The sequence below is a fragment of the Barbus barbus genome (assembly GCF_936440315.1).
Source record: "Barbus barbus genome assembly, chromosome: 3".
In the NCBI taxonomy this organism is placed as follows: domain Eukaryota; kingdom Metazoa; phylum Chordata; class Actinopteri; order Cypriniformes; family Cyprinidae; genus Barbus; species Barbus barbus.
Genome location: NC_136731.1, coordinates 34,066,685 through 34,084,421, shown reverse-complemented (window position 1 = coordinate 34,084,421; position 17,737 = coordinate 34,066,685). Strand labels below are relative to the sequence as shown.

The 17,737-nt window shown below is 39.6% G+C and overlaps 1 protein-coding gene across 1 annotated transcript in view; it reads right to left on the bottom strand.

Moving 5' to 3' along the window:
* LOC306847451 (synaptotagmin-C-like) overlaps nucleotides 1–12,246 on the bottom strand; it is a 45,972-nt gene extending 33,726 nt beyond the window's left edge. The window contains exons 1-3 of the mRNA XM_079381401.1: nucleotides 12,078–12,246; nucleotides 861–1,224; nucleotides 297–719 (exon numbers count right to left, since the gene is read on the bottom strand). Coding sequence (XP_079237527.1) covers nucleotides 297–444 — 148 coding nt within the window. The 5' untranslated portion in view covers nucleotides 445–719; nucleotides 861–1,224; nucleotides 12,078–12,246. The remainder of the gene's footprint in view (nucleotides 1–296; nucleotides 720–860; nucleotides 1,225–12,077) is intronic.
* Nucleotides 12,247–17,737: the final 5,491 nt, after the last annotated feature.

The window sequence follows — 17,737 nt, the reverse complement described above, 5'->3', positions numbered from 1 at the left end:
CGCCCTCCTATCATTCCAAACCTGTAAGACTTTCTTCTGTGAAACTTCAGAAGTTTGGGCAGAATATAAGTCATATGGACCACTTTCATGATGCCTTTGTGCCCTTTTTGTAGTTTAAATGCTCCGGTTCCTATTCATTGCTACTGCATGGACAAGAGAGATACTGGCACAATGGCTTCTTTTGAATTCAAAATAAGTCGTCAAACTGGTTTGAAACAACATGAAGTGAGTAAAAGATGACAGAATGCTTATTTTTGGACCAGCCATCCTTTCACCAGGTTGTGGTGTGCTCTTACCTGTGTTCAGCTGTCTGTTTAGTCCTCTCATCATGTAGATGAACTCTTGACAGCTGGCACTCTGGCTCAGGCCTCCAGACCGGAAGCACAGTTCCTCCAGAAGCACCAACAACTTCTTACAAAGGTCGTCTTCCCAGTCCCCCGACATCCTCCAATCCGCATTGCACACCCACCCCACACTCAACCAATCGCGCCGCAGCTCTCACCGCCCGCACCAACTGGACGGCGTCTGAGCAGAGAGGGTGTGTCTGTCCACTTTCTGACGATTTCAATAACACAAGGTCTCGTTTTGGATTGTGAAGGACAAGGTTTCGACAAGGAGCTGAGACGGTCTCTTTATGACCGTTAATTGAAAGCTTTAATGGTTGCTAAACCCATTGGTAAGTGTGCCACAATCACGCTTTTCAATAATAACATAGGCTCCTGGGGGAAAAAAAAAAAAAAGGAGAGAGGGAAAAAAGAATAAATGAGAGCATGGGAGAAGAAGACAATGCATGCATTTATTATGTTAAATCCATTATTGAATTGAATGTGCTTCGCTCGCGAATGTTTTTGTGCACATACTTGTTATTAAGGATGACAATGACATCCCTGAGTCCTTGTCATGGTGAAGAAGGTTGAAACCAATTCAATTCACATAAATGTTAAGAATTTGCTCAATGGGTAAACAGCGAGACTATATTTAGGTCTGTTGTTCAGAAAGCATAGTCTAGATTTCGTGGGCTATTACTCTCAGTTAAATCATCAGTCAGGGAAGAGGAAAGTGTTTGCAGGCTCAGTCCTTAAAGCAGCATCTGGGCAGGGTTGAATTTGAGAAGTATGGTCTATTTCCGCTAGGTTTCTCTCTTTGTTTTTCCATTCAAGCTTTACTGTTCATTGTGGTCCATGGCTGTATTTCGGGAATGTTCTACAGGAGCTCTGAAACTGCCTGAAAAGAGAGGAAGAGAGGGAGAGTGTGTGAGAGAGAGAAATTGAGGCACACATCATTAAAAAAACTGCTGTAAAATTATGGTTAAATTATAAAAGGCAACCCGCTGAGCTCGCAGAGCTCAATAGCATGCAGAGAAGAACCAATCATTCTGGATATCGGTTTCTTCTCAAAGACAAACAGCTCTCCTTGTACAGTGCATCTCGGGAACGAGGATGTGGTCAACCACAAAACAAGTTTATCTTGTAAGCTGTTGTTGCATGATACTGTGAAGATTAAAGGTGACATGTAATTTCAATGCTAAACTTGTAATGTTTGAGCTGCCCGACACATTGGCTCAAACAATGGTGTGAGTTTTGGGCGGAGCTATATGTTTGATCAATAATTACGCTAGTCGCTTTTTCTTCTTTTTTTGCGATTCTATTTGGTATCTTTAAAGCTGAAGTCTGAAATTTCTGCACTACTAGCGTTACTAAAGAGAACTGTTTAAATAATTCATGTTTTCAGACCATTGGTCTGATTAAATGATAGCCTGACCCAAAACTCACACCATTGGATGTGCCAATAGGATGACATTATAATACCTGTTTATAAATATTAAACTGGGATTAGTTTTATAATTATTATACTGCCTCCAAATAAATACTGCAGTGCAGACGAAACATTACTGTTTAAAAGTCCAGGGTCCATACGATTTATGTCTCTTATGCATTTATTTGATCAAAAAGGCAGCAAAAAAATTAATATTGTGAAATATTAATACAATGTAGTTTAATCATCTGATGGCAAAGCCAAATTTTCAGCAGCCATTACTTTTTAATTTTAAGCCATTATTATTATTATTATTATTTATTTTTATTTTTTACTGACACTGAACTTTTGAACAGTAGTACAAAGTATCCTTGCCAAAAAAGAACAGCAATAATAAAAAATAAAAAAATAAAAGAAAGCATTTTAACATTGTAGTTCGGTAGACACACTTCACCTTTAGGTTAACACTGTCCTAACAGGGTGCAATGCAACAAGATTCTACTGACAGGCAATTTGTCTGTCCACACCAAATGTGAAAATGGGGCGTGACACAATCACACAACACAGAACAGTTCTCACACTCACAGCACACGGCAGACGAAGAGCATAGGAAACACTAAGAAAACAAACTTTGTTTTTTCATGCTTGTGAATAGGCAAACTTTGAACCCTTATGTAGAGTATAAAAACACTTAAGGTTCATGGTAAGTAGACCAATATTCACAACATTTTATTACATCAACACCAAAGCACTAGACATAGTTCATCAATCTGTAATTCCAAGAAGCTTTTCGTTAATGGATTAGAATAAATAAAGGTCAGATCTACACTAAGGAGTACAGCTACCAGCACTTTTTCCATAAAGAGGACTTTAATGCAGTGTTACCATAAATACTGCAGTAATTCATTTTTTTCTGTCTGGTCTACAATGATAAAAATGTAAGGATTTTTGAAAAACAAAGAACCTAAAATACATATGTTACAAATCTGTGTTTTCACAAATCAGAAGGCATTGAGGAAAAGAGTTGTAGGGATTCATCTGCTGAGGGACCGTGTATGTATAATTTGTCAGTATGAGGTTCTGTATCTATGAGATCTCTCAGGATTCTTCCTTTATTATGTGCTCATTCTGTCTCACAAAACCAGGTCAAAGCTCCACCTTTCATTTTCCTTCTCTTTCGCTCCGTGTCTCAGTTTTTCTTTCCAACCCTCATCCCCTCTCTACGTCAGCTAAAACGTTGCAGGCCCGGAAAAGGTGTGCAAATCTATCAATATGCGAACTGATTCAACGATCGTCTGCTTTCATCTGAGGTTTTTTAAAGCCAGCGAAATCCCTCAAGAAGTCCGATCTGTTTCCCTCTCTTACGAGACACCTCCTCTTATTGAGCCGATCGCCCATCGATCATTCTGATAGACTATTCTTTCATGCTTTTTAGGTCTGTAAGATGTCATTGGACTTTCATCGTAAGGTGTATGGTTTCTCTCCAGCTAGCTGCGTATTTTCCATCCGTCTCCGATCCATCGATCAATCAGTCAAAGCCTTAAGTACAGCTATAAGTCATTCGGGGCAGGACTCAGGTCAAGATGTTCACCCACACACTTATTCAAACCTTCCTTTGGAGTTGCCTAATCAGCGTGTCCAAGCTGTCCATCAGTCCAAAGCATCATCTAAAGGAAACCCAAACAGATTGAGGTCCATTTATCTATCTCAGATCTTTGGTCCATTGTAAAAATGAGCCTCAGATTAGCTCATAAACCCCCGCGCCCCGTGTAAATCTGTCTGAGTTTGACTTAAAAATGCTGCATATCTCAATCTGAAAGATGGCCATCTGGCAGCAAACTACAGAGTCACTGTCCAGAAATGCCAGGTCGATTGTGAACAAAGTTAGAGAGGAACTGAGAGGGTAGAGCAGGTGAAAGAAATAGGCAATGAAAGAGAAAGCAGGAGCAAGACATAAACTATAAGACTTGAGAAGAAAAGGAAGTCAGAAAGGCATATGGAGTCCAGACGGAAAAAGTTTCTTGATGCAAGTGTAAAGGCCCATTCACACCAAGCACGATAACGATAAAGATAACGATAAAGATAACTATAAAGATAACGATATTAGCGCCCACACCAGCGAACGATATCATCCGTTTATTCTAAGCGCACGTGCGTCTGCCGCTTTAAATTCTCGAGCACATTATAGCAGGATGGATTCTGATTGGCTGTCAGTGTTTTTATCGTTCATCAGTTGGAAAAAATCGTTCTGGAAGTGATTCCAATGATATCGTTTCTTTGTGCCTTTATCGTTATAGTTGTGGTGTGGACTCTGCTATCCTTTAATACTGAGAACGATTTTTAGAACTATATCTTTATCGTTATCGTTATCTTTATCGTGCTTGGTATGAACGGGCCTTAAATGTCTAGAGGACGGGCATTTACAAGTGATATGCTGTAATAAAACTACACTGACACTCTGGGATATTATGGGCTGTGCGTCTGGAAAAAAGCCGGAATAGAATAATGTGGTGGTAACAAGTGACACTGACATGAAACACGCGGACAACAGAACATGAAACCTGTCTCAGACATTCCATTGACTGCTGCCCAGGTCTCAATCAATATCTCCAGGAAAAGCAATACCCCACAACAGGGACCCCAGCAACCTGTATGGTCACTGTCCAATCACACGTAAGCCAGACGGAATTGCCACAGTCATAAATGTCATAAAGGCCACAAAAGCCCCTGTCCAATCACACACTAGAGATGAAAACCTATAATAAAATTCAATGATTAAATGGATATGTACATGGACACAAACAACCAGACAGGTCAGTGTTCAGTGACATCCATCGAAACGGCCATAATTGCATTGCCATTACATACGGAAACATTTGAAGGTTGCAGCTCTGTTTGGTGTCTAGACAATCCACACAACACCCAGACGTCCAGTTTCAACCGGAAAGCAGAAAGACTAGATCAGGTCGCTGTGTCATTGAATGATGGACAAAAGTAAGTGAATCCAAAGCAGAAGAGATGATTCTCAGATGCGCAACTGAAGATGACAAAAAATAAAAATAAAATCAATAACAACACTTTATATTACAACTAAAACCATTGAAAAATGTCGCTTTGTAAATTGTTTAATCACAAAATGAACGTAATCCGTTTGAATCACCTTATCATAAAACAAAGTAGTGTGAATTTCATTACCAACAAGCAAATGCATAATAGTTATATTACAATTTATTATATATTTTTAATATTTTATTTAAAAAAATAATTAAAATGTTAATTCAAATTAAAAAGAAATACCATTAAAGTTTATTCATTTTAAAAAACATTTTCTAGTACTTCAGAAATAAGTAGAAAAGCAAATTTGGTTTAGCTTTTTTGTAAATTGCCAACCATTAACAATCACCTTTTTTGACTATCAGTCAATAAATCCTTGTAAAACGCTGTAAGCGTAATAAAGGTCGCAGGCATAGAGGTGCAGCTTTAATTTAAAAGCTGTAAGTGTCCTCTAAAAATGGCACACAGATCATCACTTCACGTTTATATCAATTCGGACGTGACTGAAAGCGATGATGTTCGAGTGGATGAATCTTTTCATTTGTAATTAGTCTGTCCATTTCCACCAGTTTGATCAATTCAAGCGGATTTGCAGACGTTTTGGCGGGCATGAGCAAGCGTGACAAATGAGGCCATCCTACAATACAGCAGGTCCTAATAACCTCTAAATAACTGCAGCCTGCACTCACAAATGTGTGTTGTCATAAGCCAAGTTACTGACAATGATAATGTTACTAACTGTTCATACATAAGACACCTGGCTTTCACTACATAACTGTCAGGTGTCTTAAGTCGAGATTTGTCAGAGGGGCTGTCCGTCAACACCACAGATCAGCAGCAGTCGCTCAGGTCACTGCCTGTTTCTACAGCAGAGAGCAGATGGGTCTGAGGTTCCGTCCTCTGTCCTGAGGTGAAATTATTTAAGCCAAAGAAGAATGATGCAATTAGTTTTGTCCCGCAGGCAACGTCCACTGCCCTATTTAAGTTGACCGGTTTGTAGGTTAATGGTTAAGTTGCTGTAAAGTCTACAAAAGATGACAAATCTCAACATGCCTGGAAGCAGGGTCTTCCATTCTGCTCGCAAATAATCTGGCATAAGATCCACATGTCAAATATATGCACATCAGTCAAACCATACACATTATGCTGCATTTTAAAGAGGATGCAGACTGATAAAACTTTATAGCTAATAAAATGTATCTCCTTTTTTGTTTGGCAGTCTGCTACAGTATTATGGATCTTTGAGCCATTCTCCAGTATCACATCTAGTGTTTAAATATACAGATATATAAATGTTTCAGTTGCTATGTAATGTATTTCAGAGGTGTCATTGGATACATTTATTCATTTTGCATATGCAAGGTATAAGGTGTTGTATATATACAATCCGAATTCTGGAAATGTTGGGATGTTTTTTTACATTTGAATTAAATGAAAACTAAAACAATTTCAAATCACATGAGCCAATATTTTATTCACAACAGAACATAACATAATAAATGTTTAAACTGAGAAATTTTAAAATTTTATGCACAAAATTAGCTCATTTCAAATTTGATGCTTGCTACAGGTCTCAAAATAGTTGGGACGGGGGCATGTTTACCATGGTGTAGCATCTCCTCTTCTTTTCTAAACAGTTTGAAGACATCGAGGTTATGAGTTTCTGGAGTTTTGTTGCTGGAATTCGGTCCCATTCTTGACTAATATAGGTTTCCAGCAGCTGAAGAGTTTGTGGTTGTCTTTGATGTATTTTTCGTTTAATGATGCACCAAATGTTCTCTATAGGTGAAAGATCTGGACTGCTGGCAGGCCAATTCAGCACCCGGACTCTTTTACTACGAAACCATGCTGTTGTAATAGCTTCATTATGTGGTTTTGCATTGTCCTGCTGAAATACACAAAGCCTTCCCTGAAATAGACGTCATCTGGAGGGGAGCATATGTTGCTCTAAAACCTTTTTATACCTTTCAGCATTCATAGTGTCTTCCAAAACATGCAAGCTGCCCATACCGTCTGCACTTATGCACCCCCATACCATCATATATGTTGGTTTTTGAACTGAATGCGGTTAACATACTGGAAGGTCTCTCTCCTCTTTAGCCCGGAGGACGCGGCGTCCGTGATTACCAACAAGAATATCAAATTTGGACTCGTCTGACCATAGAACACTTTTCCATTTTGAAACAGTCCATTTTAAATGAGCCTTGGCCCACAGGACACGACGGCACTTCTGAACCATGTTCACATATGGCTTCCTTTTTTCATGATAGAGCTTTAGTTGGCATCTGCAGATGGCACGGTGGATTGTGTTTACCGACAGTGGTTTCTGGAAGTATTCCTAGGCCCATTAAGTAATGTCAATGACAGACCGATGCTGATGAGTGATGCAGTGTCGTCTGAAGGCCCGAAGACCACAGGCATCCAACAAAGGTCTTCGGCCTTGTCCCTTACGCACAGAGATTTCTCCAGTTTCTCTGAATCTTCTGATGATGTTATGCACTATAGATGATGAGATTTGCAAAGCCTTTGGAATTTGAAGTTAAGGAATGTTGTTTTTAAAGTATTCCACAATCTTTTTACACACTTGTTCACAGATTGGAGAGCCTCTGCCCATCTTTACTTCTGAGAGACTGCCTCTCTAAGACATCCCTTTTATAGCTAATCATGTTACAGACCTGATGTCAATTAACTTAATTAGTTGCTAGATGTTCTCCCAGCTAAATCTTTTAAAAATGTCTTGCTTTTTCACCCCTTTGTTGCCCTCGTGCAACCTGCGAGACCTGTAGCAGGCATCAAATTTTAAATTAGCTCATTTAGTGGATAAAAGTGTTAAATTTCTCAGTTTAAACATTTGTTATGTTCTCTATGCTCTATTGTGAATAAAATATTGGCTCATGTGATTTGAAAGTATTTTAGTTTTCATTTTATTCAAATTTAAAAAACGTCTCAACATTTCTTGAATTTGGGTTGTATATTATATATATATATATAGGTAAACCAAGCAACTATCTTCTCTTCTGTGGCTATACATTCTAACCCTTCTAACAAATTGCTTAAGTATATAAAGTGACGTGTATGTGTATTGTATGCTTTGGCTTAAAGCACCATTGAGATCAATTGAGATTAACAAATGTACATTTTAGGCAAATACACATATTCCAGACACATTCCACATTCCAAGCAACTAGTTTCCACAATCACCTCCTTTTGAAGTTTTCCCATCTTTCCTCATTACTCAATGGAAACCTGCCTCACAACTTCCCTTATTCCCCTGAAATTGATAGATGTGACTGAGACTAATTGTAAAAGAAAGATTATGGCTAATCCTTTTCTTCTCTACTGAGGCAATGAATTTGAACACTTCTATTGACAAGGGATGTAAATCCATTAAGTATAACCAATAGGATATTAGAGTAATTTCTTAATGAAGCCGTTGTGGTTTTTCTTTCTCTCCTTCTTTTTACGTTCCCCTTTCTTTCTCACCCTCACCGCATCACCTCCATGCCTGTGGTCTTATCTGCAATGTCATCGGGAGTCTAATCTGCTTTTGTTTTCTGTAAGGCTGTTGTTGTTTTTTTTGTTTTTTAAACCTGTCGGAAGATAACAGTAATTTTCTTTACCCCTCTGGCTTCAAAGCAAAATGTTTCCAGACTTCCTGCAAAGTGGGAATGAATGAATAAATGATAACAACGCCGTTTTAGTAGACTCTTGTAGCAATTTCTCTTCATCTCCCTCCCTCCAAAGCCATCGCTCTCTTGCTTTTCTAACCCTTCCTACCTCTTTTGTCGACCTGGTACCACTACGCTCCCTGATCTCATGTGCTTGAAGAGGAAACCAGGCTAAACGGCCTTCAGCGCAGTCACAACCTCTGCTTACGAACACTCAGCCGGATCACTGCGTCATCTCATCATCTTGCTCATATCAGCCACGATACTGTGAGTTCCTGGACACTTTCTCCATCGTCTCCGGTGTCCAGCCAACTCACTGGCCACTAAACACTCATCAAAACTGCCCTGCCAACGGCTGCTGTCATTTACACAACCGGACCGCTGCTGCTGGCCAAAGACAGGGCTGATATTACATATCGCTGTAAAAAAGATACTTTGGGCCTTTGCGGCTTGTGGCTGCAAGCTGAGGTAGCATAGAGCATGTTGTAACATTGTTTTCAGTGTCTAAAAGGAGTTCAGTCCTATTCAAAGCCTGTACAAAAGGGTGAGAAATGGAATCTGCAGGCTTTATCTTTGCGGATTTCAGGGAATTCTGTGGAAAATGTGATAAGCAATAGCTGAAAGCATAATCAAATTATTCCAAGTAATTAATAAACAAATGCGCAAGGGAGGTGGGAAGTTTCAAGAATTATGTGAATGACAAACGTCCCAGTTCTGAGGAAATCTGCAGATTTCATGTGGGCCTGGTTTTCCCCTCCCATCCTCTCTCTCCTCCACTCCGCTGTCCAGGCCCTCAGAGTAAATTATCTATAACATCACACAGGAAAACACAGGCAAAAGAAAGAGCAGTGAGCGATACGACCCTGGGATACTGGTGTAGTGCCTAGTAAACCAGGACACACACACAAAATAATTCAAGACAGCACATTCCTTAGCAGGAGTTAAGACTTCCACTCCCAGCATCTGCATTTGACTGGCTGGCCGATTTCCTGCCCTAAATCTCCTTATCTCAGGAGACCTCTAAAACCCAGGATAAATTTGAGGGAACATCTGAAATGGATTTAGAACAGAACCTTCAATGTTGTTCCTGACCGGTTTACCATAAATAAAAGTTGCATAATCAACAATACAAAGCATGTGGCATCTGGAAACGCTCCAGCACAGACCCTCCCTGATATCTCCTGATCGTTTAACACAGTAATTCAATGATGGTATCAACAAAGATGATGGTTTTACAACAGACGTCCGAGCTAAGAAAATCACCAGATCTCCATCCGGAGTGACATTCCCATGACCTCCCATTTCTCCCCAGCAGATAAACGTGCCTTTTCTTCTTATTAGCAGAATAAAGAAGATTGGACCTTTATAAGTGTTCCCAAAAGGACAAATAATAATCACTGCTGCTATTAAAGCAATATACTCAAAAGCAATATATACAATATATTTACAATATATATTCAGGTTCTATTTTATCAAATTAAATTAAGCTTGTTGTGCTATTGGAATCTATGTTATTGTTGTAATCTCTTGATGTCTAATTTTTCCCGATCACTACGGTTTAGTTTCACATGCTTGGTGTGATTATTTAGAATTTAGGATTGTTTAATCTATGCCTTAACCGCGTAATAGATCAAATTGATATATGCACTTTGGGTATGCAAAATACTTGGTGTTTGATTTTGAATGAAATCTAGTTGCGTCAGAAATAATTTGGTGTGGATGAAAGTTGACTTTTCTCATCGTAATGTATGATTAAAACACTTATAGGAATCTGCTAGGATATGTTCTTCATTTTATGAAATAACTCAGCAAAGGATTTACACATGGAAAACTCAGCCGTGCGGGACGGGGCTCCGCCCTACAGAAACACTTGTGATTGGATCAAACAGAAAAAGGGGCAGATTGAAATCTTGGTGTGCTGTTGCTTGTTCGCGCGCTGTTTGAAACTTCAGCTCCTCATCTGATCGCGCTGTTAAGCGCTCTCAGCCATATACCATCTGGCAAGGATCCACACATGCCTTCAAAGTTCTGACCAAAAAACTTTAACACCTGAAGCCGAAAGAACTCTAAACAGACTTCCTAAGAGCGTCATCAAGTCACAGAGAAACCAACAAATTGCAAGAGGGCATCCCCAGTGACATCACAACGACTACTTCAGCAGCCAATCCGCACCCGGGGTTCCCTCAACCAGGAAAGGACGAAACAAGCAAGTAATCAAATAATTCTCCATAATTCTGCTGGAAACTGGATGCATTCATCTTTAAGAGTAAAGATAGTAAAGTTCCTAAAGTTGAATTTAGAGCATTCTTGAAAACGAGCATTAGAACCTTAAACTCTCTTCAAATCAAAACAATTCATTGCCTGCAGCGTGTATGTGTGTACGTATTCTGTTTTGTGTTATTTTAGCTTAGTAGTGTTGTAGAGTAGCAAATAAACTTTGATTTATTAAGAAATCTTGTGTCTGGTGCTATGTGATTTTCAAGTCTTAAACTATTTGCCAAAGATTGCGTTACCTATGCTAAAATTTACCTATGCTAAAAATTGGCTAATCAATTCGGTATTACTGTGGCCACGGGAATAACCTGAATTGTTAAAACATACTGGTTTTAATGCTTGCTGGACAAGTTGTTAATTAGGTATCGTTAATAAGGTATAAGTTGGACGTTTTGATTAATATCCATTAATCATACGAATATGAAATCGATACGACTCGATTTCTAGAAACTAAAATTAAATTATTAGTTCTAAAATTACCACACTGGTGACGCTGTGTGCCAGCCCTTAAGATTCAGCTCCCACACAGATAGAGCGTAGAGGGAAGCTCTCGGCAGCCCGACAGCCAGGCAACGTCATCACCCGCTCCGTCACATTGTGGGGGGAATTAATCGCCCCCTCATATGGCTTTTACCAATGCCGTTATATGCTGTCAGTGAGCGAAGGAGAGGATTCCTGTGACGGTTCCATATGGATGTATTAATATTTGAATAATTATGGTCCTGTGCCTGATAGAAGCCCATGTAAGCCTGCCTTTGAAGACTGTGGGGAGGGGTGGGGTTTGGAGGGGAAGGAACACTGATAAGGGGTTGAACAGGAGGGAAGCAGCCTCATGTGTACATTTCACATCTTTTCCTCTTGAATTTCATATGCATATGCAGATTAAGCATGTAGAGTAGGAAATATGGAAGTTAAGAACAGAATTACATAAGTGACAGAGTCTAAGTGACTGATAATCCCTCTATACATTGTTGCACACACATATATGCACATCTGAAAATGCGAGGTCACGATGCTCAGCACATATTCATGCATGATTTTGCAGTAGAAAATTTTAGATTACTGAAGCAGCTGAGAGTTTTTTTGCGCGACGATACCGGACAGACGTTCAGACCTGTACAACACGGGCGCACAAACAGACAGATATTTTATGGATAACCTGAACACAACAATCCGTAGAGAGTCTGTGCTGTTTCAAGCAATGCAGATCTCGAACGGAACGACTTCATCCAAATATGAATTTTCTCATGCGACGCGTTACAACAGCAACATCATAACATCCGCCCCGCACACCCAAAGACAGATAAAGGCTGAAATATACCGCACCTGGGACAGACGGATGCCAAAGGGTAGACCGAGAGGGACAGAGGAGGTGTCTCTCTGCTCCCCTCTTCCTCCTCTCTTTCTGTGTTTTCGCCTGTCTTCACAGCCTCGTTTTTTCTCTCTATTTCACTCTCTGCCCTCCCTCCCTTCTCCCTCCTTCGCCTTGTGCACTGAATACTAAACGAGCCTCGTCTCCGCTCATGGGCTCCAGCGCGCGTGCAGTGCTAAACACATACTGATGTAGAGAGAGAGAGAGAGAATACTGGGCGGAGGGATGAGACCAGACCTTCTCTACTTGTATGAATGTTATTCTTTCTCATACAATAGGTTTCAACAAAGTCTATAAATGTTTCAGTAAACATAAAATTAGATTATGCTGTGGAGAATTTGCTTGAGCCCAGTGTCCTGAATTTTACTGCATTCAATAAAAAAGATCCGTTCACTAGTTTAGAATCAGAATCAGAATCAGAATGAGCTTTATTGGCCAAGTATGTTTACACATACAAGGAATTTGTTGTAGTGACAGAAGCTCCACAGTGCAACAGAAGGACAGTAACAGGACAGGACACAGGTAATGAAACAAAATAACAGGAAATAGCCAATGACCAATGTACAAGCAGCAAAAAAAAAAAAAGAAATACACAATATATAATATATAATATAGGCGACTATGTATGTACAGGTCAAGTATGTGCAAATTAGAAATGAGAAAATAAAATAAGTGAGTGTGGTGAATGGATAATGTATTAGTTGTGTGTTTTACGTTTATTTATTGAGTGTTCATGAGATGTATTGACTGAGGGAAGAAACTGTTCCTTGTCTGGTCGTTCTGGTGCTCAGAGCTCTGTAGCGTCGACCAGATGGTAAAAGTTCAAAGAGGTTGTGTGCTGGATGTGAGGGGTCCAGAGTGATTTTACCAGCCTTTTTGCTCACTCTGGATGAGTACAGTTCTTGGAGAGTGGGGAGGGTTGTACCAATGATTCGCTCAGCAGTCCGGACTACCCTCCGTAGTCTTCTGAGGTCAGATTTGGTAGCTGAGCTGAACCAGACAGTTATTGAGGTGCAGAGGATGGATTCAATGATGGCAGAGTAGAACTGTTTCAGTAAGTCCTGTGGCAGGTTGAACTTCCTCAGCTGGCGAAGAAAGTACAACCTCTGCTGGGCCTTCCTGACAATGGAGTCAATGTGAATATCCCACTTCAGGTCCTGAGAGATGGTGGTGCCCAGGAATCTGAATGACTCCACTGCAGTCACGGTGCTGTTCATAATGGTGAGTGGGGGGAGAGCAGGGGGGTTTCTCCTGAAGTCCACGATCATCTCCACCGTTTTGAGTGTGTTAAGCTCCAGGTTGTTGAGACTGCACCAGACAGCCAGCTCCTTAACCTCCTGTCTGTAAGCAGACTCGTCACCGTCCTGGATGAGGCCGATCAGTGTGGTGTCGTCTGCGAACTTCAGGAGCTTGACAGAGGGGTCTTTAGATGTGCAGTCGTTGGTGTAGAGGGAGAAGAGCAGTGGGGAGAGTACGCAGCCCTGAGGAGCTCCAGTGCTGATGGTTCGAGTGCTGGATGTGAATTTGCCAAGCTTTACTAGCTGCTGTCTGTCTGTCAGGAAGCTGTTGATCCACTGGCAGACGGAGGTGGGGACGGAGAGCTGAGTTAGTTTATTTTGAAGGGTTTCCGGGATAATGGTGTTAAAAGCAGAGCTGAAGTCCACAAACAGGATCCTCACATAAGTTGCTTTAGTCACTCTTTTTTGCAGGTTACATCGCTGAGCCAGTAGGTGGCGATACCTTCAGTCTTTTTGTGTTGTATGAGCGAGTCACTCACTGAATCATTCACTCAACCAATTCATTTACAATCTAAGCAAACCGTATTAGAATTCCAGTCTACAAATCTACTACGAAGCATTAATTTCTCAATGGAATAAAGACACTCAAAGCGTAAATAAATTGCTTTTCAGTAATGCCCTTGCTGCAAAAAAAAAACAATAGAATGTAATGTAATGTGTGTAATGGTATTTGTAGTGGAAACTTCTTTTTTTGTGATGGTTTCTATTGTTTTTTTGTTTGTTTTTGTTTTTCATCAAGGTGTCCTCCTTACGAATTTTAATTGATTGTGGTCATAAGTAATTTTTTCAAGCAATTCTTACACCGCCCTTCTCTTCATTTTGTGAAAAAGATTGACGGACATAACGAACCAAATGAATGACATACCCCCTGTTCAGTCTTACCTCCTTTCCACCAGCAGGAACCAGGTGCTAGTTCAGAGCCAGTGCTATTGCCAGTTCTTAGTTTGTTCAACTGGTTGCTTTTCCACAGGCTAGAGAGCCAATACAGAGCCAGGTCTTACGTCACCGAATACGTCTAATTTTTCCCCAGCAACGCTAGCGCGAAAGCGCCAAACACAAACATACCGGCATCAACAATGGCGGACTTTGCGTTGCTATTGATGTTGGCTTTGCGAACTTACATCGACATCCAAACCCAGCGAATCCAACATGTTCGAGCAGCTCGCCGTAATTTGTATAGATGGAGATTTCAAGCGAGAATAACGGTAAGTACATAACACATTTTTATTGTTAACATCGAAACAGAAACTAGGCTCTGGCTCCGAACCAGCACTGGAACTGCTTTGGTGGAAAAGGGGTATCTGCCAGATGTTCAATCTCAACAAATAAACTATCCCAATTCATTTACTTCTTGAAGGCAGGAAAACAGTCAAGCACTGCAAAAAAAGAAGAAAAAGTAAGAAATTAAAATTAGGAGTGACTGCGTGACAGCAGTTATGGGTCACTCAAAATATTAGTTTAAATACACCACTAGTCAGTGCACCTATTTTCACATGTCGACATTTTGGTTTTGGTCTGATTCTAGTTGAATAGGTAAGCACACAACAGTAAGCAGTTTGCATAACTGTAAATCACAAATATATCACAAAATGTGTTGTAGTGTTTTGTTTTAAAAGACTTTTATATGTATGTATAGAAACCTAGAATGACTAGTCTGGCCCACTAAAAATATACTATATTATAGATGTTTAAAATTATTTTTCCCTCTAAAATAGTCAACCCCATGAAAGTCACTGTAAAATTGAGGCACTGATATGAGATTATCCTGTCAATCTAATTTATATAATACCACTGTATTATATCAATTAGACTGACAGGCTAATCTCCTATATTTGGACTCATTAACTACAACAGTTCCTATATAATTATTTCAGATGGGCTAAAAAAAAACGTACAGCCAAGGGCACTTTTGTGATCAGATCAAAATTAGTTTAGGTACAGCATAACCTGAGCATATGCAAATCACTCTGTGTAAACTGTCCAACATTACAGTGCAGGGGCATTACTATAGACACTATGAATGATCATTACTAAAGGTACTATAATGCTACTAATAAAGAAATATGAGCATCTGTCAACTACACAGTGAATACAAATACCCATACAGTGCGCTACTAATCAGGAAAGCCAATCAGTTGTGCTTGAATATACTGCTCATATTCCGTCATTGATGAGATCTCACACATGTACAGCTGCACTGAATATACATACAGTGTGAAGCACAGGATGCCTGTGCCCTGAAATCCTTCGTTTTGACACTATTTAGAACTGCAAATAGTCAATTCAGAAGTGCAGAACTGTTTTTATACAATAGTAGCAGCTGTTATATGACTGTTTGTTATTATGAATCCAGGTAATCAAGCTGTTTCAGAAACATGAATGCCTCCTGATGATTTATGTTCTATCGTATAGAGTATTGATGAGGATTCTGTTGAAATAAAAGGCACGTAGAGAAGTAGCCTGAAGCACTGAGCACGATGATTGGGGCATAAATGAGTGTAAACAGCTGCCTCTGCTAACTGTCAGAGCAGCACACACTGAGAGACAGAGGGAGACAACAGGAGAGGACAGGGCAGAGAGAGTGAGAGAGCACAGCAGCAAGGCTATCGAGAGAAAAAGAGGGAGAGGGCAGACTTAAAGACAGACTAAAAGAGAGAGAGAGGCAGGTTAGAGAGAAAAGGAGATCTGAGACAAAAAAAGGGTTCAGTGAGAGGAAACTGAAAGCTTGGCCTCAGGCGGCAGCCTCTGTCCTTACTGAGTTCATGTCACTGAGGGAACATGTACTGGCATTGCTCCTGTTCCCTACCAGGAAATTATATTTACTCATGCACACAGAGATGTACATATTCTTGGACACTCATTTCTGGCAGAGGAAATGCTACGATTCAGCTGTGGAGAGGTTTTCAGTAATCGAGGTGTTGCCCAAAATAATGAGCCTGTGAAGAGCTGCACAATGATTTACACAAGTAGGAAGTGTTCCTGGATATTCTTATTCAGAAACAGGCACAAATATCCTGGAACCAAAAGATCGCCATGACGTCATGTTCCAACTGTTTTTCACTACATTCTCCCACCAGTGCTGCTCAACCAGTGTAATATGATTCACCAATGAATAACTTTTGTGATTCTGACTGTTTTGAGCCAGTTCTTTTTAATGAATGAATCAAAAAAGACTCCTGAATGCATGAGTTTATATATGAACCGATCTAATGATTGATTTATTGACTGAATCGGCCTTCAAGTATGAAAGAAATATGACTCCACCCAGTAATGTTTTTTTTTCCGGTTAATTTTTCAAATAATTGTATTAAATAATTTACAAATAATTGACTTAATTGTTCAAAAGAGACTCAAATCAGTCTTAGACACATGACTTCTTCATATGTACAACTCATGAATCAGTCCAATGACTCATTCATTAAATGAATTGATAATGTCTTTTAAGTGACTCTTTTAAGTGAGTTCTTTTAAATTAGTTATAAAGAGTTATTTAGAATTTATATATGAACCTGCTTAATAACTCATTCACTGACTGAATATGTCTTTGTGTGTTAAATGAATCAGTCTTTTAGGCCAATTTATAAAAAAAAAAAAATGACTTCAAAGATTTAGAATCACAGACTATTTAAGAACTAGTCTGTTCTTTTTATTTAATTGGCCAAAAAGACTTAATCTACCCTGGAATCTTGAGGTATGAAAATGTATATAATACTCATATTAGTCAGTCTAATAATTAATTCACCGACTGAATTGGCCTACTCTTTTAAGTCAGTTTTTCATATATAGAATTATTATATAGTTATTCATATATAGTTATTCATATATAGAATTTGTATATGACCAAGTCTAATGACCCATTCATTGACTGAATCTATCTTTATTTGTTAAATGAATCTGTAATGTGATTTTGATTCTTTTAAGTCAAATGACTCATTCTCTGACTGAATCAGCCTTCTTTAAGTAGTAAACAAATCTGTATTGGAATCGTTAAGTAACTGGAATTGTGTAAATTCCCATAATCCCCATCACTGTTCTTGGATCAGCATCCTTTGTTGCTAATGGAACAAGATTTCTGTCAGCCAACACAGCCACAACACTACCTCTAAAATCAGAGAGCAATAAATGGGTGATGTTGATCCAAGAACATGCCCTACTTGTGTGACTCGCGCTAAGCGTGAAGAGCCATCTAAACTGACGTTTTAACTTATTTTTATCTATTTTGACTCCTGAAACTCTGTCGGCAAAATCTCGCACCAGACTTGAGAGGTACAGCAAGGTGGCGCACCGTGGAAATACTGATAACGTCTCAAGCCTCA